The sequence below is a fragment of the Delphinus delphis genome, chromosome 9 (genome assembly GCF_949987515.2).
Source record: "Delphinus delphis chromosome 9, mDelDel1.2, whole genome shotgun sequence".
NCBI lineage: Eukaryota > Metazoa > Chordata > Mammalia > Artiodactyla > Delphinidae > Delphinus > Delphinus delphis.
The window spans coordinates 93,809,636-93,821,668 of record NC_082691.1 but is presented as its reverse complement, the minus strand read 5'-3'; the positions used below and the strand labels follow the sequence as shown (position 1 = coordinate 93,821,668).

The following is a 12,033-nucleotide window of genomic DNA, read 5'->3' as shown; positions in this document are numbered from 1 at the left end:
ATGTTGGCAAGGGCTTCCTTGGTGGCGTAGTGGTTGGGAGTCCGCCTGCCGTTGCAGGGGGCACGGGTTCGTGCCCGGGTCCGGGAAGATCCCACATGCCGCGGAGCGGCTAGGCCCGTGAGCCATGGCCGCTGAGCCTGCGCGTCCGGAGCCTGTGCTCTGCAACGGGAGAGGCCACGGCAGTGAGAGGCCCACGTACCGCAAAAAAAAAAAAAAAAATTTTTTTTTGGCAAGGAAGGTGAGAAATAGCAGAACCACAAAGGTCATTGCTCCAAATGAAAGCTTTTTAAGATAGAGGAAACCTGTGCATGTTAAAGAAGGAGAGAAAGAAGCTAGTGGAGAGGGAAAGATTTCAAATGCAAGAAATCCCCAAAGCTTGGAAAGCAGGCAGATGGCCTCTGCTTGGTTCTGCTGTCTCATTGCCTGGCACTCTCCACCCTGTTCCCTGCAGCCCAGCCATGGTGTCCGTCTGTCTGCCGTTTCCTGAAATGCACCGAGCTCTCTCTGTAGACTCAGGACTTTCCCACATGCTTTTCCCTCTTTTTGGAATGCTCTTCCCCCGACTAAGTTCTTTTCATCCTTCAAGGCTCAGCTTCAATGAGTGACTTTCTCATAGAGGCCTCCCTTGATGCATCCCACAACCTACATTGAGCCTTCCTCGACATCCTCGCAACCTGTGCTTTTCCATCACTGAACTTAACCCAGTTTATAATTCTGTTTATCTGTGTGTGAGCTGGTTGAACATTGTCTTCCTCCCTAGAATGTAAGCTCTTTGAGGCACGGACTCTGGCTGTTTTAGTCCTCATTTTCCAAACCCTGAGCACAGTGCCTCCCACACAGTAAATGTTCATATAAAGCCCTGGCTGCATAAATAACTAATAGCACCACGACAGATAATAATAGCTAACATTTGTTGAGGGCTTATTAGGTGCCAAGGACTTTACAAACGTCCTCTGTTCTATGGACAGTCCTATGAGATAATTACTATTTTTACAAATCAGGACACTGAGTTTGAGCTCAGGTAGTTTATCCAAGTTGAAAAGACTTGTGAATGAGGGATTCGGGATCTGTGTCCAGATTTGTTTAATCCTAGAGCCACCAGAGGGGCACTTTCTCCCGGGGCTGGAAGTGTGGGTGAGGAAACGAGGACGCTCTGCATTTCGCAGCAGTTAGCTGCAATGTGCCATCTGGCATGCGCAGAACACTGTACTAGACACATGTGAACACAGTGAGAGAGAAGAGCGGTGATTGCTGAGCCAGAGGAGGCTTGTGAGCATCTGGGCCCTGTACCAGAAGGAGTGAGGGGCCAGGACCAAGTCAGCTCAGGGATGTGCCCTGTTTAACGTGGGTGGACTGCATGTTCACCTAAATTCCATTCACAGAAGGCCCAGGTGTGTTCAGCAGAAATTCCTGATAAATCTGCTTGGGGCCAGAAGAAGGTGAGCCTCTGGAGCCTGAGTGGGCAGGACTGTTCTGCTCCAACAGGGAGAAGTTGTGGGTTACTTTGGAGAAGGATAGAGAGAGAAGAAAAAGGGGGGAGGTGGAGTGAACCTGTGAGATGGGTGATGTTTTGTATGTTTCATAATATGACCCACCTCATGATCTCCCAAGTGTTCCATAGAGTTACAAAAGATCATAGAAACTCAAGGTGACTGGCCGTGTGTGTGTGTGTGTGTGTGTGTGTGTGTGTGTGTGTGTGTGTGAGCTGGAGAAGGGGCTAGATTTCACAGTAGAGTCAATACCAGCAGAACAGGGACAGCCTGTGTGGATGTAAGATGGGGGGGAGGGTGGCGGTGAGCCAGGCCCCAGACAGAGCCCCGGGCACATTTGCACAGATCTCAGGGTGGCGTGGGGTGCCTCAACTGGCCCTTGGGTTTCTGATAACCACTTGGGTGAGAGAAGGGGGAGGTGCTCAGGCTTCTTGTCTGCTCTGAATTGGCCATTACTACTCCTTTGTGTTTATTAATGTGTGCTCTGTAAACACTAGAACATTTGAAAAATCCAGAAAAGTAAAAGTGAAGAGAAGACACCAGTCGTCCCTCAGTCCTGAGATAGCAGCTCTATGTTTCACTTCTCTTCTTTTTATCTTCTATGTACATGTTTGCTTACAAAGTTGGGATTGTATTTTATATGTATACTTTACTATCTTTAGCTGGCATAATAGCATAAACATTCTCACAAGTAAAAACCACATCTCGTATTTGAGGATTTTCACACTTTCTTATAAAGAACAGAGTTGATTTCAGTATTGGAAATTTTTGCAAGAAAAAAAAACATTTTGGCATGTATTCTCTGAACCAGCCTAATTTGATTTGAGTTCTCGGTTTTTTTTCTTCCCACCTTGTACAACCCAGAAAGTCCTATGAGTTTGAAGACTTACTGCAGTCTTCCTCTGAGAACAGCAGGGTGGACTGGTACGCACAGACTAAGCTGGGGCTCACACGCACTTTATCGGAGGAGAACGTCTATGAGGACATTCTAGGTAAGAGGCCAAAATGTTTGAGTGAGTCTGTCTATGAGAAGGAAGAGGGAGGAAATGGGGCTGGCTGCTTGAAATACACACACACACACACACACAGTCACACTCAAAGACAAACATGTACTCAAATGAATGAGAGATCAGGTAGGTGGGTGGAAGAGTGACCCATGGTGAAATACATGAGAGAAAAATGGGCTGGAGTGGGGAGGAAGGGCTGGTGATGAACGGCCAAGGAGGCAGCGTGATACAGCGGGAAGCACATGAGACCTGGAGCCTCAATATCCATGACTGAATCTTGGCTCTGCTACTTGTTAGCTGTGTGACATTAAGCTGGTGACTTAACATCTCTGAACTTCAATTCTCTCATCTCTGTACTAGGGAGGGTGACAGCTACTTTACAGGGTTGTTTGAGGGCTGAAGAAAATGGTATGTAAAATACCTGGTTTATAACAGACTCTCAGTGAATTGTAGGGATTACTGAATGAAAGAAAACCAAAGACCACCGTACTCTTTCCAAAACTGTAGGAATGTGGCAGTAACGGCATCACAATTCAGACTGAAATGAATGTCTTCTATTTAAAAAGTAACTTTGGCCTTGCTCTAAAGAATTCTGTGATTCCAAAATGGGGCTCAGATTCACAGAGCTTTTGTGCATTTAGGTTTGGTGAGTTAAATAATCTCCAGGGAGGATCACAGTTTCAGTAAGGTGTAGACCCAGACCGTGTCTGCATATGTTGAGGGCGGCAGTGGGCGAGAAATGAGCTGAGGAAGAAACCCTTCTGTGTCCCTATGCAAGGGGCAGAGCAGGCATATATACATGTACTTACATGCATGCAGTCATCAACACTAGAAGAAACTCCATGGTAGGAGGAAACATGAGACTTAAGGAAGGGCGTACACTAAGCTGAGCTATTTGAGTTGCTGTGTCCAAGCTGCCAGAGATGGGTTCCTGCCAAAGCAGTAGGCTTCCCAAATCCAAAGTGGGTATGAGATCTAGACTTCTCTTAGCAGTGTGTACCTGACAGAGAAGCTTTCAGTTACAAGGAACAGAAAACCCAGCTGAAACAACAAAGGGAGTTTGTTGGCTCATGTGACCAGAACTGGCTTTTTCTTCCTCATTTCTTATCTCTCATGTTAGCTCCATTCTCAGCAGGTTTCCCACGATCCCCATGATGGCTGCCGTTGGCTCCCCAGAATCTGTGCCTTGCAGCGAGAAAGGAAAGCCTGTGTCCTGCAAGTCCCAGCAAACATCCTGAGGTTCACTCTGATGAGACTGATTTAGGTCCCTTGTTCACCTTCAGAGCCCAGGAATGCCATGCAGCAATTGGCTTAGGCTTGGAATATGAGCCCTTCCCAGAGCTGGTCACTGAGGCAGGGATTCGGGATACTCAGATTGGCTTAAACCCTGAAACTGGGAGTGGAGTTAATCTCACATTTCTAAGAATGGGGAGTCAGGGAGTTATCCCAGTGAAAACCAAGGTCTGTTACCAAGAGGAAGGTTAAATGGATAGCAAGACAACAGACATCCCCACAAGGAGAGACCTGATAAGGTGTTGGGTCGTGATCTGATAAGGAGAACTTCCTTAGTGTTCCCAGTTTCTAATCCGTTGCCTTTGACTGCAGATCCACCAATGAAGGAAAATCCTTATGAGGACGTTGAGTTACATGGTCGATGCCTCGGGAAGAAGTGTGTCTTGAATTTTCCAGGTTCTCCCACCTCTTCCATCCCTGACACACCCACCAAGGTATGAGCCCCCAGAGGAGCAGTGGGGGAGAGGGGTCCCCAGCACCACGGCCTTGAGCAGGCTGGAGTTCTGGGTCACACTGGAATGCCAGGCCACCCTCACTGCCAGGCTCCTGGATTTACACATCGGCAGCCTGCCTCCTCTTCCTGCCTCTAGTTCTCTTGGAACCCCTCTGCTCAACAAGGCTTTCTAAAGTGTCATTTTAGCTTCTAGGTCAGAATTCTCCCCAGCTGAGTAAATAAGATAGTACATCCATGTTATACAGCTATAAAGAAGAATGTCCTGACATAAAACAAACTCATATATGTTTGTGAATGTACTAGAATATCTCTGTAAGGGTCCCTAAGAATGAGTAAGTGGGTACCTCTGTGGAGTTGAGTGTCTGAGTATCTGGAGGTCAGGAAAGAAGACTGACATTTTCACAGAATATCTTTTTGAACCTTTTGCAGTTTTGTACTATGTGCATACAGATAATATTACTATATTCACATACATGATAACATCAACACATTGCCTACAGAACTGAGTTCATATTCTTTTTTTTTTTTTTTGCGTATGTAGTTTTATTTATAATGGTCCCAACTGGAAACAACCCCAATATCCTTCAGTGGGTGAACAGTTACATATAGTATAGTACATTCATATGATGGAATACTGTTCATCAATAAAAAGGAATAAGCTATTGATGTATACAGCAACCTGGATAAATCTCCAGAGAATGATGGCAAGTGAAAAAAGCCACTCCCATAGAGTTACATGCTACATGATTCCGTTTATATAATATTTTTGAAAGGACAAAATTGTAGGAACAGAGAACAGATTAGTATGAATTCATATTCTTTAGCATAGCATTAAACTTCCTTCATAATTGATCCCTGGTTACCATTTCCCGCAGTTTCTATGTACAAAATCTTCTCTCCAGCCAAAGCCTACTAACTGCCCCTCTGATATTGTAGCCCCAGGATCAGCAAACTTTTTCTCTAAAGAACCAGAGATCTGGTTATATATGATGATATATGATCTCTGTTGTAACTACTCAGTGCTGCCATCGCGGTGCAGAGCAGCCGCAGACTATATGCAAACCAGTAAGTGAAGCTGTGTTTTATTTATGGACACTGAAGTTAGATTTTATATAATTTTCATGTGTCATGAAATACATATATATATTTTTTAGCCATTTAAAAGTGAAAATATTCTTGGTTCATGGCCTGTACAAAAACAGGTGGCGGGCCAGATGTGGCCCATAGGCCGTAACTTGCCCACCCCTGTGCTAGGTCATTTCTACCTCTGCCCTTGGCTCTTGCCTGGACCTCTCCCTTCCCATCCTTTAAGGCCCAGTTCAATCATGCCTCCTTCAGGAAGGTTCCAGGTCATCCCAGTCCCTGGGACTTGTTCCCCCTGTACTTGCCTGCAACACTCAGTGGGCTAAGCATTCATTTCACATCAAGCTGTATATACTGTCTTATGATATCTCTTACTTTGATGGTTTGAATTCTGATTTAGGTCACGTAAAATATCTTTAAAACATCTCCCCAACTAGATTGTAAATTCTTCAAGGTCAGGAAGTATATATTTGTTTTCTTTGTGTCTTCCATAAGTAGTTGTTATACAATGGTTTAGTTGTTGAAGAAATTAAATCAAGGAAGACCAAATCCAGGCTGCAAGTGTCCGTTTAAATCCCATTGAAAGGATCTGTTTCCAGCCTAAGAAAAGAAGCCATCTTCCTCTCTGGGCTCCACTCGAGGTCAGGATTTGCTGGCGGGCGGGGTGTATACACATGAGACATGATAGTCACAAAGGGAATCTTCTTCAAAAGGGTGGAAGGTAGAACCTTTCATGAAGGGTGGATCTTACCCACCCAAGTCAATTGCTGCATTACTTGCCAAAACCAATTAACTGCTGCTTTCTCCTCCTATGGAAAAGAGTGTCATCATGAATAATCCATGACAACCAATAATTAGCAAATAGTTTCTACTTGCCTTTGAAATGTGTTGTTTATATTTTCATTGGAATGTGGATGTCTTCAACATTTAGGGAATCCTTCATTTCCCACAGTGGATAAGTCTGGCTTAGAAGAAGAAGGCTGTCTGTAGACTTTTCGATGATGTCCATTCTGACCGGCATGAGGTGATACCTCATTGTAGTTTTGATTTGCATTTTTCTAATAATTAGTGATGTTGAGCATCTTTTCATGTGCCGCTTGGCCATCTGTAGGTCTTCTTTGGTGAAATGTCTACAAACAACAAATGCTGAAGAGGGTATGGAGAAAAGGGAACCCTCCTATACACTGTTGGTGGGAATGTAAATTGTTAGCAACCATTGTGGGAAACAGTACGGTGGTTCCTTAAAAAACTAAAAATAGAGCTATCATATGATCCAGCAACCCCACTCCTGGGAATATACCTGGAGAAAACCATAATTTGAAAAGATGTATGCACCCCACTATGCACAGCAGCACTGTTTACAATAGCCAGAACATGGAAGCAACCTAAATGTCCATCGACAGAAGAATGGATAAAGAAGATGTGGCACATATATACAATGGAATATTACTCAGCCATAAAAAAGAACAAAATAATGCCATTTGCAGCAACATGGATGCACCTAGAGATTGTCGTACTGAGGGAAATAAGTCAGACAGAGAAAGACAAATATCATATGATATCACTTTTATGTGGAATCTAAAAAAAATGGAACAAATGAACTTATTTACAAAACAAATAGAGTCACAGATGTAGAAAATAATTTTATGGTTACCAGGGGGAAAGGTGGGGGGGTAGGGATAAATTGGGAGGTTAGGATTGACATATACACACTAGTATATATAAAATAGATAACTAATAAGGACCTACTGTATATAGCACAGGGAATTATACTCAGTACTTCGTAATGACCTATACGGGAAAAGAATCTAAAAAAGAGTGGATATGTGTATATGTATAACTGATACACTTTGCTGTACAGCAGAAACTTAACACAACAGTGTAAATCAACTATACTCCAATAAAAATTTAAAAAAAGAAAAAGAAGGCTATCATACCCAGTCTGCCCCCTTCGTGTCTTACTCAGTTCTACCCCACTTCATGCAGGGAGTGAACTGCATGGCCTCTTAGGAACAATGGAAAACATCTGTCCAAAGCAGCTCTGCCTGCAGAACTGGGTGCTCCTCCCTCTTACCAGAAAATAAAGGCTTAGCAGCCCTTTTCTTCCCCTTCCTGCCAGGCTAGAGAAAACCTAGGTCCCCTGTCCCCAAAACAGTAAAGCACAGTAGGTAATCATGTCAATGAGAACTTGAAGTCCAGAGGCAGCTATCCTGCAGAAAGAGAATCCAGTTGCCCAATGCACATGTCTGATTGCCACAGATACTTGCAGGCATTTTGGGCCTTTGCAAGTCATTAGCAAGACTCTGTGTCATGCTCAGTTCTCTGCCTTCCTACATCTGGGTGTCTGGTTTGTGTCCCCGTTCTGGGGGACAGCTGCAGACTTCTCCACCTCCTCCATTTAGCTCATCAATATTCATGGAGCATCTGCCACATCTGGGCTGCATCTGGGACTGAGAACTTACTGAAGCAGTCTTTCCGTGACAACCTCCTCTACCGGCCACAGAAAAGTCCTAAAACATATTTGAGGATTTTTATTTAATTAGATTGTGCCTAGTCCCAGTAGAGAAGTAAGGGTCAACTGGACAGATATTCCTCAACAAGGAGAGACGTGCAGCTGGGGGCAGATGCTGACACTTACAAACACACAATGCAAGCTCCTGAGAAGGGGCCGTTTTCTTTTCTTGCTATGTGTCACCCACCATTCCCAAACGTAGAATAGCACAGTGAATATGGTAGGAACTGTTTTTTGTAATAAAGGAAATCTAGGCTAATATGAGATACTCTTTCTTATGTATTGACACCTAAGTGGGAAAAGTCACTAACTGGCATTCTCTGGTTGCCTGAGTAGCTTACCCACACCATCTGCCACCAACAAATCATCTGTTACTTAGCTGCGGCTACGTAGAGACCGTATCTGGTCAGGTGTGCAGGTTCTGGAGCCTGACTGCCTCCATTCAAAACTTACCTAGACCACTTGCTAGTTCTGTGACTTTGGGCAAATAATCTTATCTCTATACATCTGTATGTCATTGGTAAAAATACGGAATGATAATTGTACACTCCTCTTAGGGGGTCTTATGAAGATTAATCAAATTAATTATCGTAAACCACTTAGATTAGTGCCTGCAACATAACTACTATTTATGTGTGTTTGCTAAATAGATAGAATTATGCTTTTCAGGGACTTCCCTGGTGGTCCAGTGGCTAAGAGTCTGCACTCCGAATGCAGGGGGTACGGGTTCGATCCCTGGTCAGGGAACTAGATCCCACATACTGCAACTAAGAGCCCATATACTACAACTGAGACCCGGAGCGGCCAAATGAATAAGTAAATAAGTTTAAAAAATTTTTTTAATTTAAAGAAAAAGAATTATGCTTTTCAATATGTGTGTTTTTTTTTTAATTTGGTTGCGCCAGGTCTTAGTTGCAACACGTGGGCTCCTTAGTTGTGGCTCCTGGGCTCCTTAGTTGCAGCTTGCCAGCTCCTTAGTTGCGGCATGTGAACTCTTAGTTGCAGCGTGCATGTGGGGTCTAGTTTCCTGACCAGGGATCAAACCCAGGCCCCCTGCATTGGGAGTGTGGACCCTTATCCACTGCACCACCAGGGAAGTCCCTCAATATGTGTTCTTTATAAAATAACCTCATTTTCTAAAAGCAGAACATTCTCATTATAAAATTCTTTTTAAATACCAAAATGTGTAATCTTAAAAAAACTCATCTGTAATTGGGAATTTTTATTTTTTCTTTGTACTCACCTATATTTTTTTCTATAATAGATTGTTATTATGTGTGTGTGTGTGTGTTTTTAAAGTATTTTTATAAATTGCATGTAATCCCAACACCCAGAGAAAACCACTGTTAACACTTTGGTTTACTTCCTTCCAGACCATGTCACACTGTGTGTGTGTGTGTGTGTGTGTGTGTGTGTGTGTGTGTACATGAAAAAAAGATTTGGGATGATGTTGTATATACATTTTTGCTGCTCTTTTACATTTATCATGAGTGTTTCCCCATGTCATTAACTTTATTTTTAAAAACAACTTGTATTGCCTGCATGGTATGCCATCATTTAATGTAATGCCATTACTTTACATTAGCGTAATGTCCCAATTGTTGGAACGTGTGTGTATGCTTTCCTGTGTATCTCTATGTATGTATAGTTAAGGGAGCTTCTATGTATTCATGTGAATATGTGTACCTGTGGGCATATGTGAACAAATGTGTACGTGTGTGTGAATGGCATCTGACTACTTCCTGGGGGAGGCCTCTGTAGAAGAGAGTAGGAGTCAGGTTGAGATAGGTAAAAGAGGAGATGGGATATTTTATATCAAGGACCCTTTCAGTCTCCTGCGGTCAGTCTCCTGAGGCAGTAGGACAGGGACATTCGAGGAGTGGAAGGAGTTAAGCCATTAGCCACCATTCACAGACAAGAAGGGTGAATGAACTCTGGCTGAGTCCAGGTCAGCTCCCTCTTCGAGGCACAAGGCACGTAGCTTCCTTGTCGCCCCCTCCTCCCAGTGTATGCTCCCTGACAGGGCCCATCATACTGTCTCCTGAAATAAGAGGTTTCAATAGAGGGTTCTTGTCTGCTTTTCCCTTTTGGACACTACAGATCTTTGGTTGAGTCCATTGCAAATCAAATATTTCTAAGGTTAGGGAGACTCTGCTGCAGCAGAGCTAGGCTCCTCCATAGAGATTACTCCATAGAGACACCATAGGATGGGTGTGTTATCAACAGGGCTTGTCGGTCTGAGGTGCTCTGATCAAAAGCTGGGATCTTCTCTGGACCATAGTCTGACACAATCATTCCTAGGGTCCTGTAGTGACTTTCCTTTTATACTATAGTTCAAGTTTGGCAAACTGCTGATGGCTGCCTGATTTTGTAAAGAAAGTTTTATTGGAACACAACCAAGCTCATCTGTTTACATATTGTCTATGGCTGTTTTTGCACTACAGTGGCAGCGTTGAGTAGCTGTGACAGAGACAGTATAGGCCACAAAGCCTAATATATTTACTGTCTGGCCTTTTAGAAAAAACTTGCTGATTCCTGCTGGCTTCATATCCTCACTTTCAAAGGCCTTCTACAGGCAATTCTGTCTTCATTGTTGACCATCTTTCCATCTGTTTCACTGCACTGGCTGTAAACCCGGAAGATACTCTTGGTTTTATTTGCTCTTGACTCTATTCCTGTTCTCAGATTGTGCTTGTTATACATGATAATGCTCTCCCCGACAGCCCACTAAGCCTTTTTATCAGTTAAGAAGCTAATGAGAAAAAAAAAAAAAAAAAAGAAGAAGCTAATGAGGGCTTCCCTGGTGGCGCAGTGGTCGAGAATCCGCCTGCCAATGCAGGGGACACGGGTTTGGGCCCTGGTCCAGGAAGATCCCACATGCCACGGAGCAACTAAGCCCATGCACCACAACTACTGAGCCTGTGCTCTAGAGGCCATATGCCACAACTACTGAACCCATGTGCCACAACTACCGAAGCCTGTGCGCCTAGAGCCCGTGCTCCGCAACAAGAGAAGCCACCGCAATGAGAAGCCCGCGCACCACAACGAAGAGTAGCCCCCCCTCGCCGCAACTAGAGAAAGCTCGTGTGTAGCAGCGAAGATCCAATGCAGCCAAAAATAAATAAAATAAATAAATATTAAAAAAAAAAAAGAAGAAGCTAATGAAATTCCACCCCCTCATGAAAACTCCCTGGACATTTGGTGGCTTCCTTTGGGTGCTCTGGGACACACCAGGCCCCCTCTCCAGCAGCATGACCCCTGGAAGATGCAACCCCTACACAGCCTCCACCAGGTCTCTTCACACCCTTTAGAAAGTCATGTGCCGTGTTTTCCTTCCTTTCCGTTTTCTTTATTCTCAGCCCTTTTCATAGGTCAAAACTTCTTTGAACAAACTCTATCACAATCTAAATCTCTAATAAAAACAGATACCTGCTTTTTGCCAACAATTTGGTATGAGATTCCAATGAAAGAACTGGGGCCATTTCCTTGGATTTCATTGCAGATGGAGTTTGGTCTTGAAGAAGGCTTGTCATTATTCCTTCTTCTGTGCTGCCTTAATTATTAAGAAGCCCATAGAGAGCAAGTCAGGCCAGCCTCTTCTACTCAGGGCTTGTGATTGCTCCCTATAGACCCATGATGACACAGGAGGAGGCCACCTGGGAAGGCTGGGAGTCTTTATTCCTGGAAATCTTTAAAAAGGTTCTGGAGGGCTTCCCTGGTGGTGCAGTGGTTGAGAGTCCACCTGCCGATGCAGGGGACACGGGTTCGTGCCCTGGTCCGGGAGGATCCCACATGCCGCGGAGTGGCTGGGCCCGTGAGCCATGGCTGCTGAGGCTGCACGTCCGGAGCCTGTGCTCCGCAATGGGAGAGGCCACAACAGTGAGAGGCCCGCATACCGCAAAAAAAAAAAAAAAAAAAGGTTCTGGAGTTATTGATACATACTGTTTGGAACTAAGTAAGAATGGAGAAACCAAAGGAACAAAATAAAACTATTCTATGAGAGTTTAAGATATGATAAATGTGGTCTTATAAATTGATAGAGAAAGAAAGGCTTATTTATTAAATGGAATAGGGATAAGTTAGCTTGAAGGAAAAAATCAGTTTAGACTAACATACAATAAAATAAATTACAAATGGACTAATGAATAAAATATATTCAAAATAAACTAAGAACATCCAAAAGAAAATGGAATT

General features: G+C 43.8%; 1 protein-coding gene across 3 annotated transcripts in view; it reads left to right on the top strand.

Annotated features, from left to right (window-relative positions):
* The window catches only part of DENND2A (DENN domain containing 2A), a 104,134-nt gene that overhangs the window by 45,011 nt on the left and 47,090 nt on the right, over positions 1-12,033 (top strand). For all 3 annotated transcript variants that reach the window (XM_060020999.1, XM_060021000.1, XM_060021001.1), the window contains 2 exons: positions 2,355-2,482; positions 4,103-4,224. In XM_060020999.1, the coding sequence (XP_059876982.1) occupies positions 2,355-2,482; positions 4,103-4,224 (250 nt within the window). The remainder of the gene's footprint in view (positions 1-2,354; positions 2,483-4,102; positions 4,225-12,033) is intronic.